Below are 18,655 nucleotides of genomic sequence, written 5' to 3'. Positions count from 1 at the left end.
TTTTTTAGGTTTCAATCTCAGTGATTCCTGCTGGCAACAGGATCACTGCATCGAGGGACTTAGGGGAGAGATTTCCAACTCACCTGCGTGCAGGATGGATTGGAGTCTTAGGCTACTGGACACTTAGCTCCAGAGGGAGTCGGAACATAGGTCAGCCTGGGGTTCGTCCCGGAGCCGCGCCGCCGATCCCCCTTACAGACGCTGAAGAGACGGCAGAACGGAGGTCCGGAAAGCAGGCGGCAGAAGACTCCTCAGTCTTCTTGAAGGTAGCGCACAGCACGGCAACTGTGCGCCATTGTTGTCACACGGCTCACTGACTCAGTCACGGAGGGTGCAGGGCGCTGCTGGGGGCGCCCTGGGCAGCAATATAATTACCTTTAGTGGCAAAATAAATACATCACATATAGCCATTAAGGCTATATGTATGTATTTTAACCCAGGCCAGTTTCTTAAAAACCGGGAGAAAAGCCCGCCGGAAAAGGGGCGGAGCTTATTCTCCTCAGCACTCAGCGCCATTTTCCTGCTCAGCTCCGCTGGTGAGGAAGGCTCCCAGGTCTCTCCCCTGCACTGCACTACAGAAACAGGGTAACAAAGAGAAGGGGGGCATAAATTGGCGATATTTATATATTAAGAGCGCATATATAGTAAACAACACCTTCTAGGGTTGTTTATATACATTTATAGCGCTTTTGGTGTGTGCTGGCAAACTCTCCCTCTGTCTCCCCAAAGGGCTAGGGGGTCCTGTCTTCGATTAGAGCATTCCCTGTGTGGCTGCTGTGTGTCGGTACGTGTGTGTCGACATGTATGAGGACGATGTTGGTGTGGAGGCAGAGCAATTGCCGATGATGGTAATGTCACCCCCTAGGGAGTCGACACCGGAATGGATGGCTTTAGTTATGGAATTACGTGATAATGTCAGCACATTACAAAAGTCAGTTGACGAAATAAGACGCCCGGCAAACCAGTTAGTACCGGTTCAGGCGTCTCAGACACCGTCAGGGGCTGTAAAACGTCCTTTACCTCAGTCAGTCGACACGGGTACCGACACAGATGAATCTAGTGTCGACGGTGAAGAAACAAACGTATTTTCCAATAGGGCCACACGTTATATGATCACGGCAATGAAGGAGGCTTTGCAGATCTCTGATACTGCTGGTACCTCAAAAAGGGGTATTATGTGGGGGGTGAAAAAACTACCTGTATTTTTTCCAGAATCAGAGGAATTGAATGACGTGTGTGATGAAGCGTGGGTTAACCCCGATAGAAAACTGCTAATTTCCAAGAAGTTATTGGCATTATACCCTTTCCCACCAGAGGTTAGGGCGCGCTGGGAAACACCCCCTAGGGTGGATAAGGCGCTCACACGTTTATCAAAGCAAGTGGCGTTGCCGTCTCCTGATACGGCCACCCTCAAGGATCCAGCAGATAGGAGGCTGGAAACTACACTGAAGAGTATATACACACATACTGGTGTTATACTGCGACCGGCAATAGCCTCAGCCTGGATGTGCAGTGCTGGGGTAGTGTGGTTGGATTCTCTGACTGAAAATATTGATACCCTGGATAGGGACAGTATTTTATTGACTCTAGAGCAATTAAAGGATGCTTTCCTTTATATGCGAGATGCTCAGAGGGATGTTTGTACTCTAGCATCAAGAGTAAGCGCGATGTCCATATCTGCCAGAAGAAGTTTATGGACGCGACAGTGGTCAGGTGATGCGGATTCCAAGAGGCATATGGAAGTATTGCCATATAAAGGAGAGGAATTGTTTGGGGTCGGTCTTTCGGACCTGGTGGCCACGGCAACTGCCGGCAAATCCACTTTTTTACCTCAGACCCCCTCCCAACAGAAAAAGACACCGTCTTTTCAGCCGCAGTCCTTTCGCTCCTATAAAAAGCGACCAAAAGGACAGTCTTATCTGCCGCGAGGCAGAGGAAAGGGTAAGAAAGGGCAGCAAGCAGCCCCTGCCCAGGAACAGAAGCCCGCCCCGGCTTCTACAAAGCCATCAGCATGACGCTGGGGCTTTACAAGCGGACTCAGGAACGGTGGGGGGTCGACTCAAGATTTTCAGCAATCAATGGGTTCACTCACAAGTGGACCCGTGGGTCCTGCAGATAGTATCTCAGGGTTACATGCTGGAGTTCGAAAGGTCTCCCCCTCGCCGGTTCCTAAAGTCTGCTTTACCAACGTCTCCCTCAGAAAGGACGTCGGTTTTGGAAGCCATTCACAAGCTGTATTCTCAGCAGGTGATAGTCAAGGTACCCCTCCTACAACAGGGAAAGGGGTATTATTCCACACTATTTGTGGTACCGAAACCGGACGGTTCGGTAAGGCCTATTCTAAATCTGAAATCCTTGAACCTGTACATAAAGAAATTCAAGTTCAAGATGGAGTCACTCAGAGCAGTGATAGCGAATCTGGAAGAAGGAGACTTCATGGTGTCCTTGGACATAAAAGATGCTTATCTACATGTCCCGATTTACCCCTCACACCAAGGGTATCTCAGGTTCGTGATACAAGACTGTCATTATCAGTTTCAAACGCTGCCGTTTGGGTTGTCCACGGCCCCTCGGGTCTTTACCAAGGTAATGACCGAAATGATGGTTCTTCTACGAAGAAAAGGCGTATTAATTATCCCTTACTTGGACGATCTCCTGATAAGGGCAAAGTCCAGAGAACAGCTGGAAGTCGGTGTAGCGCTAACACAAGTAGTGCTTCAGCAACACGGGTGGATTCTAAATCTTCCAAAATCTCAATTGACCCCGACAACACATCTGCTGTTCCTGGGCATGATTCTGGACACGGTTCAGAAAAAGGTATTTCTCCCGGAAGAGAAAGCAAGGGAGTTATCCGAACTTGTCAAGAACCTCCTAAAACCAGGAACTGTGTCAGTACATCAATGCACAAGAGTCCTGGGAAAGATGGTGGCTTCGTACGAAGCGATTCCATTCGGCAGATTCCATGCACGAACATTTCAGTGGGATCTGCTGGACAAATGGTCCGGATCGCATCTGCACATGCATCAGCGGATAACACTGTCACCGAGAACAAGGTTGTCTCTCCTGTGGTGGTTGCAGACTGCCCATCTGTTAGTGGGCCGCAGATTCGGCATACAGGACTGGGTCCTGGTGACTACGGATGCCAGCCTACGAGGTTGGGGAGCAGTCACAAAGGGAAGAAACTTCCAGGGCGTGTGGTCAAACCTGGAGACGTCTCTTCACATAAATATACTGGAGCTAAGAGCGATCTACAATGCTCTAAGCCTGGCAAAATCGCTGCTTCAGGGTCAGCCGGTGTTGATCCAGTCCGACAACATCACGGCAGTCGCCCACGTAAACCGACAAGGCGGCACGAGAAGCAGGAGTGCAATGGCAGAAGCTGCAAGGATTCTGCGCTGGGCGGAGAATCATGTCGTAGCACTGTCAGCAGTGTTCATCCCGGGAGTGGACAACTGGGAAGCAGATTTCCTCAGCAGACACGACCTTCACCCGGGAGAGTGGGAACTTCATCCAGAAGTTTCCACATGATTGTGAACCGTTGGGAAAAACCAAAGGTGGACATGATGGCGTCTCGCCTCAACAAAAAATTGGACAGGTATTGTGCCAGGTCAAGAGACCCTCAGGCAATAGCTGTGGACGCTCTGGTAACACCGTGGGTGTACCAGTCAGTGTATGTGTTCCCTCCTCTGCCTCTCATACCAAAGGTACTGAGAATTATACGGAAAAGAGGAGTAAGAACAATACTGGTAGCTCCGGACTGGCCAAGAAGAACTTGGTATCCGGAACTTCAAGAGATGCTCACGGAGGATCCGTGGCCTCTACCTCTAAGAAGGGATCTGCTTCAGCAGGGACCTTGTATGTTCCAAGACTTACCGCGGCTGCGTTTGACGGCATGGCGGTTGAACGCCGGATTCTAAAAGAGAAGGGCATTCCTGAGGAAGTTATTCCTACTTTAATTAAAGCCAGGAAAGAAGTGACCGCACAACATTATCACCGCATTTGGAGAAAATATGTTGCGTGGTGTGAGGCCAAGAAGGCTCCAACGGAAGAATTTCAATTGGGTCGATTCTTACATTTCCTGCAAGCAGGATTGTCTATGGGCCTCAAATTGGGGTCCATTAAAGTTCAAATTTCGGCCTTATCAATTTTCTTCCAGAAGGAATTGGCGTCAGTGCCTGAAGTACAAACTTTTGTCAAAGGTGTACTACATATACAACCCCCAATAGTGCCTCCAGTGGCACCGTGGGATTTGAACGTGGTTCTAAATTTTCTCAAATCTCATTGGTTTGAGCCTTTAAAATCGGTAGATTTAAAATACCTTACATGGAAGGTAACCATGCTATTGGCCCTGGCTTCAGCCAGGAGAGTTTCGGAGTTGGCAGCTTTGTCATACAAAAGCCCATATCTGATATTCCATTCGGACAGGGCAGAATTGAGGACACGTCCTCAATTTCTCCCTAAGGTGGTTTCGGCATTTCACTTGAACCAGCCTATTGTGGTGCCTGCGGCTACTAGCGACTTGGAGGACTCCAAGTTACTGGACGTTGTCAGAGCATTAAAAAATATATATTTCAAGGACAGCTGGAGTCAGAAAATCTGACTCGTTGTTTACATTGTATGCACCCAACAAGTTGGGTGCTCCTGCGTCTAAACAGACGATTGCACGTTGGATATGTAGTACAATCCAACTTGCACATTCTGTGGCAGGCCTGCCACAGCCTAAATCTGTAAAGGCCCATTCCACAAGGAAAGTGGGCTCATCCTGGGCGGCTGCCCGAGGAGTCTCGGCATTACAACTTTGCCGAGCAGCTACGTGGTCAGGGGAGAACACGTTTGTAAAATTTTACAAATTTGATACTCTGGCTAAAGAGGACCTGGAGTTCTCTCATTCGGTGCTGCAGAGTCATCCGCACTCTCCCGCCCGTTTGGGAGCTTTGGTATAATCCCCATGGTCCTGACGGAGTCCCAGCATCCACTAGGACGTTAGAGAAAATAAGAATTTACTTACCGATAATTCTATTTCTCATAGTCCGTAGTGGATGCTGGGCGCCCATCCCAAGTGCGGATTGTCTGCAATGCTTGTACATAGTTATTGTTACAAAAATCGGGTTATTACTGTTGTTGTGAGCCATCTGTTCAGAGGCTACTTCGTTTGTGTTATCATACTGTTAACTGGGTTCAGATCACAAGTTGTACGGTGTGATGGGTGTGGCTGGTATGAGTCTTACCCGGGATTCAAGATCCTTCCTTATTGTGTACGCTCGTCCGGGCACAGTACCTAACTGAGGCTTGGAGGAGGGTCATAGGGGGAGGAGCCAGTACGCACCATGTGACCTAAAAGCTTTTTTAGATGTGCCCTGTCTCCTGCGGAGCCCGCTATTCCCCATGGTCCTGACGGAGTCCCAGCATCCACTACGGACTATGAGAAATAGAATTATCGGTAAGTAAATTCTTATTTTTTCCCTTGCTAGTCTGCTGAGACCCATGGAGCTGGCAGGGGTAACTACACACTGATATAAGTACTTTCATAACAGCCCGGTATTTGACCCATTTTGCTATTGCTTATACAACAGTCCAATCTCAAACCTTGTTAAAATATTTTCTCTGCTAGACTCCTTTATGCCACTGATATTTATCTGCCTACTTTCCTTTACTCCGGTGGGTACATGTACTAAGAGTCATTCTGGGCAGTGATCCGGGATAGCCCTTTATCGCAGAATGTTTTGTGCCGCAAATCGCACATTTACTAACAATCACGTTGACTTGCGTATTGTCTGTCAATGGTGTATTGTCGTCTTGAGGAGTATTGGTAACATGTTTATTGCGAAGCTGGCATAGCTCAGTGAGATCCGTGCAGGCTTTTGTATTTAAAGTAACTTTAAGAGTTCATTTTCAGGAAAAAAACACCATCCCCCCCAAAAATAAATAAATAGCGGACCGAGCACCTCGCTCTGTGAGTTCAAGAATCAAGAAAAACAGGGGGCCACCTTATTTCATGGAAATACAAGGGGGAGTGTAATGCCACAGTCGGGAAGGAGGGGGGGACACTTGATTGTTTCCCATGCCAACACTTTCAGTCCCCCCTCCCAAGGATATCCTAGGGCTAGGGTGAAGCCTGGGCCTATCCCTGGTACCCCTGGGCGGTGGGTAACGAGCTAATAGCACTTAGTTTAAGGTTAGACATTATGGGGGAAATGTAATAGGGTGTGAGAATAAGGTTGATTTTGCCATGAAAATTATTGCCACTTTAAAAAAAAAAACAGAATATTACCAAAATCTCTAACTTTCTGATTCTCACACCCTATTACATTTTATATTGTCTTTTACAGGAGGACTACAAGTGCCAGCAAGCCTCCATCACATGCTGGTAGCAAGCAGGGCATTAAGGGCCCACTGGTACCTATAGTCCCCCTGTAATAGAAATATATAAAAAAGACAGTACACTGGCAACAGTGTCTCTTAAATACACACACTCTAACATACTCACCTTGTCCCTGGTGTCACTCGGTCCACTTGTTCTTATGCTGGTACTTGTGGATTCAGCATGCGTGAGTGGGGACTTGCTGTAGTCCTCCTGTAAGAGAAAATAGTAGTGTAATTTTAAACCAAATACTGCCAACTCTGCGCCACCACCCAGGTTGCCAGGGATAGCCCTGGGCTTCACCCTAGCCAACGGAAATCCTCAGGAGGGGGGACCCCTTTATTTTCGGGTCCCAACTTTCTGCTGTGGTGACTAGTTGGGGGCGAGGGACTGAGTGCTTTGGCCAGGGAAACCCCCCCTCCCCCATTATCTGTGGAATTATCTCACTGAGTCTTGCAGACTACGCAGCAAACACTTGCTAAAAGCAAGTGCATTGATTTGGTGCGAGTGATTTCGCAAAAAAACGGTCCTTAGTAAATTCGCAATTTACATTGGTACCAATGTTATTTTGCCAATGTTTGTTCGAATGGTGATTTCCAAGATCCGGTCTGTGAAGTCGAATTTTACATGAAAATTTGTCCTTAATAAATTTGGGATTTGCTAAATTGCAGCATTATCGCCCTGCATGGGGTATGAAATCCTTTATTTCTATGTTCAAAGCTTTTAATAAACTGCTTTAGAGCAGGACACTGCACCACAGTGTGTCTCTGCTGCTGTTCCATGTTTGAAGTAGACAGCTCCATAAATCTCCACCTTGCTATAAACTCTAATAAAATATTCCTGAATTATTAATGCAGCTCATTATTTAATTATACAGCGAATTATATTATAAGTTGGTTTACTGTGCAGGTTTCCGTTAGCGCTTCTCATAGAAACCATATATCTGTGGCCGAAGAGGAAATGGTATTTATTAATGAAAATGTGGCCACAATATTTATTTAGAAAAAAATATTGGCCCAGCCATTTCCCTGTTCTCTAACCAGCGTCCTATTTTTACCAGTGCAAATATGGACCAGTTACAGGAATGTCAGGAATTACTCTGCTTAGAGTAATCATGCTTCTATACTAGAGGTAAACACAATAATATGTATGAGAAAAAGATGGGCTCCTTCTAAGTGTAGAATTTTGGTATATCATAGAAATGGTGTCTACATGTGCATATAAATTTTCCTTGTACTAAGAAGTAACGTTATAGAAGCTTATTTGTTAGTCCGTTGGTCCTCAGCAGAAATTTTCTCAGTTATCCAAACATGTATGTAGTGAGAATGCATAAACAGAATGCAATCCCATAAAAAAGTGCTAGTAATGCAGCGGTTGCCCCAACACTAGTCCAGGGCGCCATGTGCCCCCCATCTGCGACCCGCACTAATTGCGATCACGCTGTAATTAGTGCGTGGTCTAATAAATAAGGGAAGCCTCCTGCCAGCGCAGCCTGGCTGTGACGGCAGTAGGCCCACCAACATCTTTTTGATCGGAGTGGCTGCTTGTGACGTCACGCAGCCACCACAATAACGCACCTGCAATGCTCCGTCTCCACCTTCGAAATGGAGTGTTGCCACCCCACGAACGCCTCTGCCTGTCAATCAGGTAACTCGCAGTAAATACAGGCACATGCGCAGGCCGGGCGATTTGCGGCCCATAGTTTTATTCTAAGCATGCACAATTATTGCTAGATGGTACCAGGCAATAAATACCAACATTGGAAGGTCATGAAGCTAAATGTCAGGAAAAATAAATTAGTACTACACACAGCTCTTCTGTGCATACAGGGTAAGGGCATTCTGGTGATGTAAATGTGCAGTATATTGCGCTGTCACATGAAGAATGTCCGCAAGGCACCGTTCTCTACAAGCCTCACTGCCTGCAGCCAGACAGTGAATGGCTGTCAGCATGCTGACTGGTGGATGGCTGGAGCTATCCACCAATTTAGAGTGCTGATAGCCATTCACTTTATGAAGCAGGTGGAGAGACGACGCAGGAAGGGCAGGGTATGATTTTTTTTGTAATTTTTTTATTTTATACTTCTTCCCCACGAATGGGTGTCGGGCCCTAGTGAATTGCTTTCTTCAGTGCCTACTGTGCTGTTGCTACAGGCCTGATTGAGGTATCACAACCATCTTTTGGCTACTTACAAGTAGACGACATTTCTCCAAGTCTAAGGGGTATATTTACTAAAGTATGGGTTTATAGATGTGGTGATGTTGACCATAGCAACCAATCAGATTCTAGTTTTCTAGAAGGCGCTAGATAAGGTAATCTGGTTGCTATGGGCAACATCTCTACTTCTATAGACCTGCACTTTTGTAAATCTACTCCTAGCAGTGCTTGGGATCAGTGGATCGTCTATTTTGTGTCAATGATAGGGTGGCTCCGAAATTAAAGTACATGGTGGATGTAGTGGTTAGCATTACTGCCTCATTGCATAGAGGTCTTGGGTTTGATTCCCACTACAGGCCTAGCTGTGTGGAGTTTGTATATTCTCCACATGCTTGCGTAGGTTAATTGGTTGCTGGCAAAACTGATGTGACTGGACAAATATTCTCTGTATTTTGCTGTGGAATATGCGTGTGCTATATAAATAACTTGATAAATGAATGAAAGCACCTTTTCGACCTCCTTCCCTACACACACACGAACACACACACACACACACACACACACACACACACACACAGGTTCATGTGGACTGTTGTACAGAATTGTTCTATATAATGGTCTGGCTTCTAAACTTTTCAGCTGGCTCCTAGATTTTGCTAAAATTTGCAGATGCTTTCATATAAATGTAACCTATTTTGGGATGATTTGCATACATGTACAATAGAAGTACATTTGTGTGTTGTATGATGCATACAGCTTCCTAACCAAAGGCATGTCTCTCTTTCTTTTTTTCAGTCAGTGCGGATGCTATTCTGCTTGTAGCAGAGCTGCTAAAGGTATTTGTTCACGGTAAGGATAGCACAGTAGTCATTATGCAATGGGCATCCAAAGGCTCAATATACCATTATCAATTTATTAGATATTGTGGTCTTCATCCCTATTTATTGGACATCTGATCAAATACTGGAAATAACGCCACATAAAGAGAATGAAAGTTGGTGTTTTCATTAAATGGTTTATTTCATGCTAAATGTAACGAGTCAGCTGAGTAGAGCTTTTTCTGAACGTGAGAAGGTATCAGGCTGTCAGGCTGAGTTTAAGGTGTTGTATAACAAAGAGATGTCTGTATATTTATATTTAATCGGCTAAGCAATTTTTTGGTGAAAGCAACTACTCCACAATGACAACACCAATTGCGATGTGTGTGGTGTAGATGTGCAATATTTCGCAGAATTTTGATAAGTGGTCAGGTTGTTGAAGAATAACTCGCCAAAGTCGTAGTTTTTTTTTTAACCATAAAAAAGCACTGAGTGGGGGACGCGCGCTCTTTCCCTTTCGGTTGTAAATTACATCAAAGTCCTGGCCAATTCTTTTCTGCCTTAAATTCAGTTGATATAACAAATTATTTGTAACACTTTCTGGATGCAGTAAACTGTCAGGATACTGAAGACGTTAGATGAACACACTGTAGAACAAACCTTTTCTCTTAACGTCCTAGAAGATGCTGGGGTCCTCATTAGTACCATGCGGTATAGACTGGTCCACCAGGAGCCATTGGCACTTTAAGAGTTTGAGAGTGTGGGCTGGCTCCTCCCTCTATGCCCCTCCTACCAGAATCCGTTTAGAAAATGTGCCCGAGGAGCCGGTCACAGCTAGGGGAGCTCTATCAGAGTTTCTCTGGTAAAGTTTATTTTAGAGTTTATTATTTTACCGGGAGTCTGCTGGCAACAGCCTCCCTGCTTCGTGGGACTAAGGGGGGGAGTAGTGTCCGCCCTGCGGGGTCTGAGCCACTATCTCCGCTGACTGGACACTGAGCTCCAGGGGGGGATAGATTATTCCCCGCCACAGGGGATCGCTCACCCCAGCAGCATGCCGCCACCCCCTTACAGAGCTGAAGATTTGTGACGAGTGAGTCACCGACCCCCCCTAGCAAGCGGGGGGCCGGTGTGAAGATGGCAGCATCAGGGTAGGAGCGCAGAGGCTCAGCGGTACATAGTGCGGCGCTGTAAGGGGCGCCCTGAGCCAGCGCCTACACCCTACACTGATCACACAGCCTGTAGGGGTCCCCGGATCTTAGCCAGCATCAATCCTCAGGCCAGTATAATCCTATGAAGAGCGGGAAGACAGTGCCATTTTGGCGGCGGAGCTTCTCAGAGTGGACACAGCAGCGTTCAGCGCCATTTTCCTGCCTGCACAACGCTGTCGGTGAAGAGCAAGTCCCTCCATAGCAACTCCAGCTATCTGTCACGGTACCAGGGGGTTGTAGAAGGGGGGGAGGCTGTGTAACCTATTAAGGTGCACAGTCAGCGCTGATAGGGGCGTCTCCCTTTATATTAAAAGCGCTGTGTGTGGGTTGGCTCCAATCTCTGTGTCTCTCTTGCCATTCTTGGGGGTGAAACTCTGTCTGTCCTCCCCTGTGTGTGTGGAGTGTCTGTGGTCTCCATGTAATCAGGATTGCACTGGTTTAGCACGGATTCCAGCAAGGGAGCCTGAGTGGTTATCCTCTATCAAATCGATGATTTCTCAGATTTCAAATAGGGTTGCACAAAATGAATCTGCAACTCAGGCTTTACAGAACTCTATGGCAGTCTGGCCCAGTTCTGGTACATCAGGGCTCCCCGCTGTATATTCACATAAACGTGCTCTTGCTCACATCATGCAGGATGATACAGATTCTGATACTGCAGACGGTGGTGGGGATGTGTTGTGGGGGGCCGCATCGCTTGCAAAAGGTGTGCAGTTGATGATAGAGGCTATTAGGGATGTGTTGAATATTGCCGATACAACAACCGGGTTGAGGAGGCTTACTTCACTGAAAATAAGAAAGCCTCGCTAACCTTCCCTGCGTCAAAGGAATTAAATGCTATATTTGACAAGGCTTGGGAAAACCGGGATAAAAAATTCCAGATACCTAAAAGGGTTCTAGTAGCGTTTCCTTTCCCGGTAGAGGATAGGAAAAAGTGGGAAAACCCGCCTATTGTTGACGTGTCAGTATCCAGACTGTCAAAAAAGGTGGTTTTACCTGTTCCAGGATCTACCGCCTTGAAAGAGCCGGCTGATCGTAAAATTGATAATACGTGCCAGTGGTCTGCTGACGCGGAATCCAGGAGAAGTGTGGAGACCCTACTCTACACAGGTCAGGCTCTCTTTGGGGAAGCGTTAGATGCGTGGATCGCCACGGCTACGGCTGGTAAGTCACCCTTTCTTCCCTCAGCTACACCTGCTCCAAAGAAACCTTTTTCTTCAGTTACATCACAGCCCTTTCGGTCTAACAAGCCCAGAAAGCCAAGCCGTCCAACACCTTCTTTCGGGGAGGTCGGCCCAAGTTCAAGAAACCTGCGGCTGCAGGTTCCCAGGAACAGAAACCTGCTTCAGGTACACCAAAGTCCTCCGCATGACCTGGACTGCACGCCCCGGAGGTGGGGCCGGTGGGAGCGAGACTCAGACATTTCAGTCATGTCTGGGTATCCTCTGGCCTGGACCCCTGGGTGCAAGATATTGTGTCCCAGGGGTACAGGCTGGAATTTCAAAATCTCCCTCCTCACTGATTTTTCAGATCAGGCTTACAGGACTGTCCTGCAAGATGATGTCCAGAAGTTGCTGGAGGCACAAGTTATTGTGCCAGTACCACCTCAAATGCAATACAAAGGTTACTATTCAAACCTTTTCGTGGTACCGAAACCAGATGGCCCATTCTGAACGTAACATCAGTAAACCCCTTTCTGAGGGAGTTCAAGTTCAAAATGGAGTCTCTAAGGGCAGTGATATCAGGTCTGAAGGTGGGGGAATTCCTAGTATCCCTGGATATCAAGGGTGCGTACCTCCATATTCCAATTTGGCTGCCGCATCAAGCTTATCTTTGATTTGCTTGTTGGACTGTCACTTTCAGTTCCAGGCCCTCCCATTTGGGCTTTCCACAGCACCGAGGGTATTCACCAAGGTGATGGCGGAAATGATTCTCCTCCGCAGACAGGGGGTGAACATAATTCCGTATCTGGACAATCTGCTGACAAAGGCATCGTCCAAGGAGAAGCTATTACGGTACATAACACTCACGACCCAGCTTCTCCAGGAACATGGTTGGATCCTAAATCTTCCAAAATCACAATTGGAACCAACCAGGAGGTTGTCCTTTCTGGGAATGATCCTCGACACGGAGGTGCAGAGGGTATTTCTCCAAGAGGAAAAAGCGTTGGTGATTCAAACAATGGTCCGGGATGTCCTGAAGCCAGCCTGGGTGTCAGTTCATCAGTGCATTCGCCTTCTGGGGAAGATGGTAGCCTCTTACGAGGCTCTGCAGTACGGGAGGTTTCACGCTCGATCCTTCCGACTGGATCTCCTGGACAAATGGTCGGGATCCCATCTACACATGCACCAGAGAATTCGTCTGTCGTCAAAGGCCAGGATTTCACTCCTCTGGTGGCTGCGGGCCGCAGGTTCGGGATTCAGGACTGGATCCTTCTAACCACAGATGCAAGTTTCCGGAGCTGGTGCAGTCACTCAAGGGATAACCTTCCAAGGAAGGTGGGCAAGTCTGGAAGCCGGCCTACCGATAAACATTCTGGAACTAAGAGCCGTCTACAACGGTCTTCTCCAAGCGGCCCATCTTCTGAGGAATCGGGCCATTCAAGCGCAATCTGATAATGTGACAACAGTGGCTTACATAAACTGACAGGGCGGAACGAAGAGCAGAGCTGCAATGGCAGAGGTTACAAGAATCATCCTCTGGGCAGAAAAGCACGTGTTGGCGCTGTCAGCAATCTTCATTCCGGGAGTAGACAACTGGGAAGCGGACTTCCTCAGCAGACACGATCTCCATCCAGGGGAGTGGGGTCTCCATCTGGAGGTGACAGATCTTTGGGCGTACCCAAGGTTGACATGATGGCCTCTCATCTCAACAAGAAGCTTCGGCGGTATTGTTCGAGGTCGAGGGACCCGCAAGCAGTGGCGGTGGACGCCCTATTGACTCCGTGGGTGTTCCAGTCGGTGTACGCGTTTCCTCCACTTCCACTCATCCCAAGAGTTCTAAAACTCATAAGGAGAACAAAGGTTCAAGCGATCTTCATTGCTCCAGACTTGCCAAGAAGGGCTTGGTACGCGGATCTACTACAAGAAAATCCGAGGCCTCTTCCTCTTCGGGAGGACCTGCTGCCGCAGGGGCAGTTCGCCTATCAAGACTTACCGCGGCTACGTTTGACGGCATGGTGGTTGAACGCCTGATACTAGCTTGGATGGGCATTCCAAACAAACAAGGTTATTCCTACCGTGATACAGGCTAGGAAAGGAGTAACGTCTAAACATTACCATCAAATTTGGAAAAAGTGGAGTTTCAACTAGGACGATTTCTCCTCTTCCTACAAGCTGGTGTGGATATAGGCCTGAAGTTGGGATCTGTGAAGGTCCAGATTTCAGCCCTATCCATTTTCTTCCAAGAACAATTGGCTGCCCTCCCTGAGGTTCAGGCCTTTTTGAAGGGACTTCTGCACATCCAACCTCCCTTTGTACCGCCTATGGCGCCTTGGGACCTTAACGTGGTGTTGCAGTTCCTCCAATCGAACTGGTTCGAGCCTCTACAGGAGGTTGAGGTCAAATTTCTTACGTGGAAGAAATTGTTGGCTTTAGGTTCTGCTAGACGTGTTTCGGAGTTGGGGACTTTGTCCTGTAAAAGCCCATATTTGATCTTCCACGAAGATAGAGCTGAACTCCGGACACGTCAGCAGTTTCTTCCGAAGGTTGTGTTGGCATTTCATATCAACCAACCTATTGTGGTGCCAGTGGCTACTGACTCCTCAATTTCATCAAAGTCCTTGGATGTTGTAAGGGCTCTGAATATATATGTGAAGAGGACTGCTCGTCACAGGAAATCGGACTCTCTGTCCTGTATGATCCCAAGAAAATTGGGTGTCCTGCTTCTAAGCAGACGATATCTCGCTGGATCAGATTCACTATCCAGCATGCGTATTCTACGGCAGGCTTGCCGTGTCCTACGTCTGTCAAGGCCCACTCTACTCGTAAGGTGGGTTCTTCCTGGGCGGCTGCCTGGGGTGTCTCGGCTTTGCAACTCTGCCGAGCTGCAACTTGGTTTGGGTCGAACACGTTTGCTAAGTTCTACAAGTTCGATGCTTTGGTCTCTGAAGATCAGAAGTTCAGTCAATCAGTTCTGCAGGAACTCCGCGCTCTCCCTCCCGTTCTGGGAGCTTTGGTACATCCCCATGGTACTAATGTGGAGCCCAGCATCCTCTAGGACGTAAGAGAAAATAGGATTTTGGTTACCTACCGGTAAATCCTTTACTCGTAGTCCGTAGTGGATGCTGGGTGCCTGCCCAGCGCTTTGTTTTCCTGCAATTAGTATCTGGTTCAGTACAACTTTGTTTTTAGTTAAGTACTGCATTGTTACTTTGTAAGTTAATGTTTTCAGCGGTTGCTGAGTTTACAAGCTAAGTTAGCTTGATGTGCCTTGTATGTGTGAGCTGGTATGAATCTCGCCACTATCTGTGTTAAATCATTCTCTCGAAGATGTCAGTCTCCTCTGGCACACTTTCTAGACTGAGTCTGGTAGGAGGGTCATAGAGGGAGGAGCCAGCCCACACTCTCAAACTCTTAAAGTGCCAATGGCTCCTGGTGGACCCGTCTATACCGCATGGTACTAATGAGGACCCCAGCATCCTCTACGGACTACGAGAAAAGGATTTACCGGTAGGTAACCAAATCCTATTTTTTTATTTTATTTGTTTTGCTTGATTTCGAGCAACGCGGTTGACTCGTGTGGAATTCTTTATCCAACCACTATTATATTGATTGCAGCTGTAGGCTAGAGCCATGGGAAGCAATGACAGAGGATCAGGTGATCTACATTTAGGAGCACATCATTCCCAATATCTGTGTACATCTTATAAATGATTTGAGACTTCATTTCAACTACATCACGATCCCCAGTGATTTGTACTTTCCCTTTGATTAGGAATCTTTGACAATATCTCATAAATCCTTGGTGGGTGAACATTGAAGAAACATTTAATTTTTACTAATTTGTGTATATCAATTGAAACTTTTTTATAGCATTATTTTTAAAAATAGATTTCTTTGGTTGATACAGTGCTATTTAGTGTTTAGTATATTGGGCAGTACGGATGGTGTAATTGTTAGCATTACTGCCTCACAGCACTGAGGTCATGGGTTCGATTCCCACCATGGCCCTAACTGTGTGGAGTTTGTATATTCTCCCCGTACTTGCGTGGGTTTCCTCCGGGTACTCCGGTTTCCTCCCACAATCCAAAAATACACTGGTAGGTTAATTGGCTCTCAACAAAAATTAACCTTAAAAGTGAATGTGTCTGTGTGTACATGTGATAGGGAATATAGATTGTAAGCTCCACTGGGGCAGGGACTGATGTGAATGGCCAAATATTCTCTGTAAAGCGCTGCGGAATATGTGTGCGCTATATAAATAACTGGTAATAATAATAAATAATATTGGAGCTAACTGCGTAGCTGTTGTGTAAATTCAACAGGAATAATATACATTTTCCAGAAGAGGGCAGCAAAGTCCCGTATCTTGAAAATACTGTACTGTGAGGCTGCACAATAACTATGCCTGTATTATGCAGAGGGACCACCTCATAAAAAGAACTATCCTTCAAAAATGTACCTCAGGTCAAGGTCAACATCCTCTCTAGCATCCTGCATGTGGAGTCACAAACCCCAACATGCACTGCCACAGTTTTGGTATTAGGGCATGCAAAAACTGGCAGGACATTCTGGGATGTGTAGTTCTGCAACAGCTGGAGGGCCGTATGTTGAATACCCCTGCTGTATGGTATCAGTACAGGTTGAGTATCCCTTATCCAAAATGCTTGGGACCAGAGGTATTTTGGATATCGGATTTTTCCGTATTTTGGAATAATTGCATACCATAATGAGATATCATGATGATGAGACCTAAATCTAAGCACAGAATGCATTTATGTTACATATACACCTTATACACACAGCCTGAAGGTCATTATAGACAATATTTTTTATAACTTTGTGCATTAAACAAAGTGTGTCTACATTCACACAATTCATTTATGTTTCATATACACCTTATACACACAGCCTAAAGGTCATTTAATACAATACTTTTAATAACTTTGTGTATTAAACAAAGTTTGTGTACATTGAGCCATCAAAAAACAAAGGTTTCACTATCTCACTCAAAAAAGTCCGTATTTCGGAATATTCCGTATTTCGGAATATATGGATATGGGATACTCAACCTGTATTTAATATGTATTACTATACTGTGAACCAGTGCTATTTTCCCTTTTCTAAGAGAAATGTATTGCTTTTTGTATATAGATGCCAGGTCCAAGAAATGAAGGGAAAAAAAAATCATACACAGTAGATATAACTCTGAGTCACATTATAGTATACTGCAATTAGCCAAAGGTCACATGATGGATTGGGCAGATGTGCTAAGCTTTGGAGAAACAACCAACCACTCGGTTTTTATCATTTTTCAAACATGGCCTGTCACATGGCAGTTAGGAGTTGATTGGCTGGTTATTTCTCACTCCCCAAAGTTTATACATCTACCCCCATAGTCCAGTACAGTACTTTTGTAGATTAAAATTACTTTATCTTATTTTTATGTGATGCTTTCTATAGTTAATTTATATTGAATGTAATTGTAAGCTATAAAGGCTCCTTTATCTAGTGCAATATCATAAATGTATTACATGTACCTTATTTAAGGTACTCTACTGTGTTCTATGGTTACCACCTTCACTTGCAGGGATGTCCTAAGTGAAGAAATAATTGGACACAGCTGTACCTTGTCTTTAATTCTCTGCAGAGGCAGCAGCCCGAGCAGCACGTCAGGCACAGTCTGAGGATGTGCCTGTGGTTGACATAGAACATGTGGAAAAGATACTTCCGCAGTTGGTAAGACCTTGCAAACACAGGGCAATATGGATTAGGAGAGTTACCAAGCACTACTCATTCTTTCATGTCTGATTGCAGCTGCTGGACTTCTAGATGAAAACCTTGAGGAATATTCTGCTCTTGTCCAAGTGCATGGATCAGCTACACCCTGACTGCTGCTACTTTATGTAAGATGAAGATTGGAGGATGATGGAGCTGTCCTCCTTCAAAGTGGCATTGCCCTAAGACTTGTCAAATGTCCATGTGTGGTAGCTCTGAGGGTTTTTTTTTTTTTAAATTAAATTAAGCTTTGAAAAGGAGACTTTTTAGAAATGGTGTTAAAATTTGCTGGATGCCACACAATGTACAAAGTTTAAGAACCTGTCAGCCAAGAGCTAATACCAAGTCATAAGCTTCACCAACATCACCCTAGAACTAGTAATAAACACACCATTACCTTGTCTGTGCCTTTTCCGTCAGCTCATCTCCGCAGCTGCCAAAAGCAACATCTCTGGAGAGGTGCGAGTTGTAATCCATGCGACTGCCTTATTAACACTAAGCCCAGGGAGTGTTTCCTAATCAGTAACTCTTAGCCTGCCAAACACCTGTACCTGACTGCCCTGGGAGAAGGACTGCGGCCGTGTAATAATGGAAGTCACAATCACGCAGTGGCAGCTGTGTCCTAGGCTCTGTATTCCCATCAGTTCACTGTTCTATTGTAGTATGACAATTCTTCTGCTCATTAATGGGTATTTGCAGACCCATTTCTGTTTAATTAACAACTGGCTTTTATTGAACACTTTCAAGTAAAAATAAACTATAAGTCATTTGCTGAAGCTTTATGTCACTAATATTGTGATCATTAAACTGGGCAAGCATTTCAGAAACAAAGCATTATTCTAGATGTGCCCACCTGAATTATTTGGACATTGTGAAAATATCACCCCCACACACTTGTTTAAAAACCGATTGCAGTAAGGAAGATTATTGTGACTTTGGTTCCCCTACCAAGCTGAAATTGGACATTTGTTGAATATAATAGATAAGTGGAATTAAACTGTGCCCAAAAAGTGCTTTCTTTTTTGGGGGGCAATTCAATTTCAAAACTTTTTTTTACCCTGGGAAAAAACAGTTTTTGGGTGAAAACACAGGATCCAGGATAAATTGCCAAATCCATGTGTTTATATGGCCGCAATTGCGAAACCGGGTCCTTTTTATCTGGGAATATTTTTC

At 45.8% G+C, this 18,655-nt stretch overlaps 1 protein-coding gene across 2 annotated transcripts in view; it reads left to right on the top strand.

Moving 5' to 3' along the window:
- Positions 1 to 18,258, top strand: part of CENPX (centromere protein X) — a 154,670-nt gene extending 136,412 nt beyond the window's left edge. For both annotated transcript variants that reach the window (XM_063961230.1, XM_063961229.1), the window contains exons 3-5: positions 9,314 to 9,367; positions 17,355 to 17,443; positions 17,522 to 18,258. In XM_063961230.1, coding sequence (XP_063817300.1) covers positions 9,314 to 9,367; positions 17,355 to 17,443; positions 17,522 to 17,536 — 158 coding nt within the window. In that variant the 3' untranslated portion in view covers positions 17,537 to 18,258. The remainder of the gene's footprint in view (positions 1 to 9,313; positions 9,368 to 17,354; positions 17,444 to 17,521) is intronic.
- The last annotated feature ends 397 nt before the right edge of the window (positions 18,259 to 18,655 follow it).

The sequence above is a fragment of the Pseudophryne corroboree genome, chromosome 3 (assembly GCF_028390025.1).
Source record: "Pseudophryne corroboree isolate aPseCor3 chromosome 3, aPseCor3.hap2, whole genome shotgun sequence".
Lineage (NCBI taxonomy): Eukaryota > Metazoa > Chordata > Amphibia > Anura > Myobatrachidae > Pseudophryne > Pseudophryne corroboree.
The sequence above is the reverse complement of the archived record's forward strand: the minus strand, read 5'-3'. Positions and strand labels throughout refer to the sequence as shown.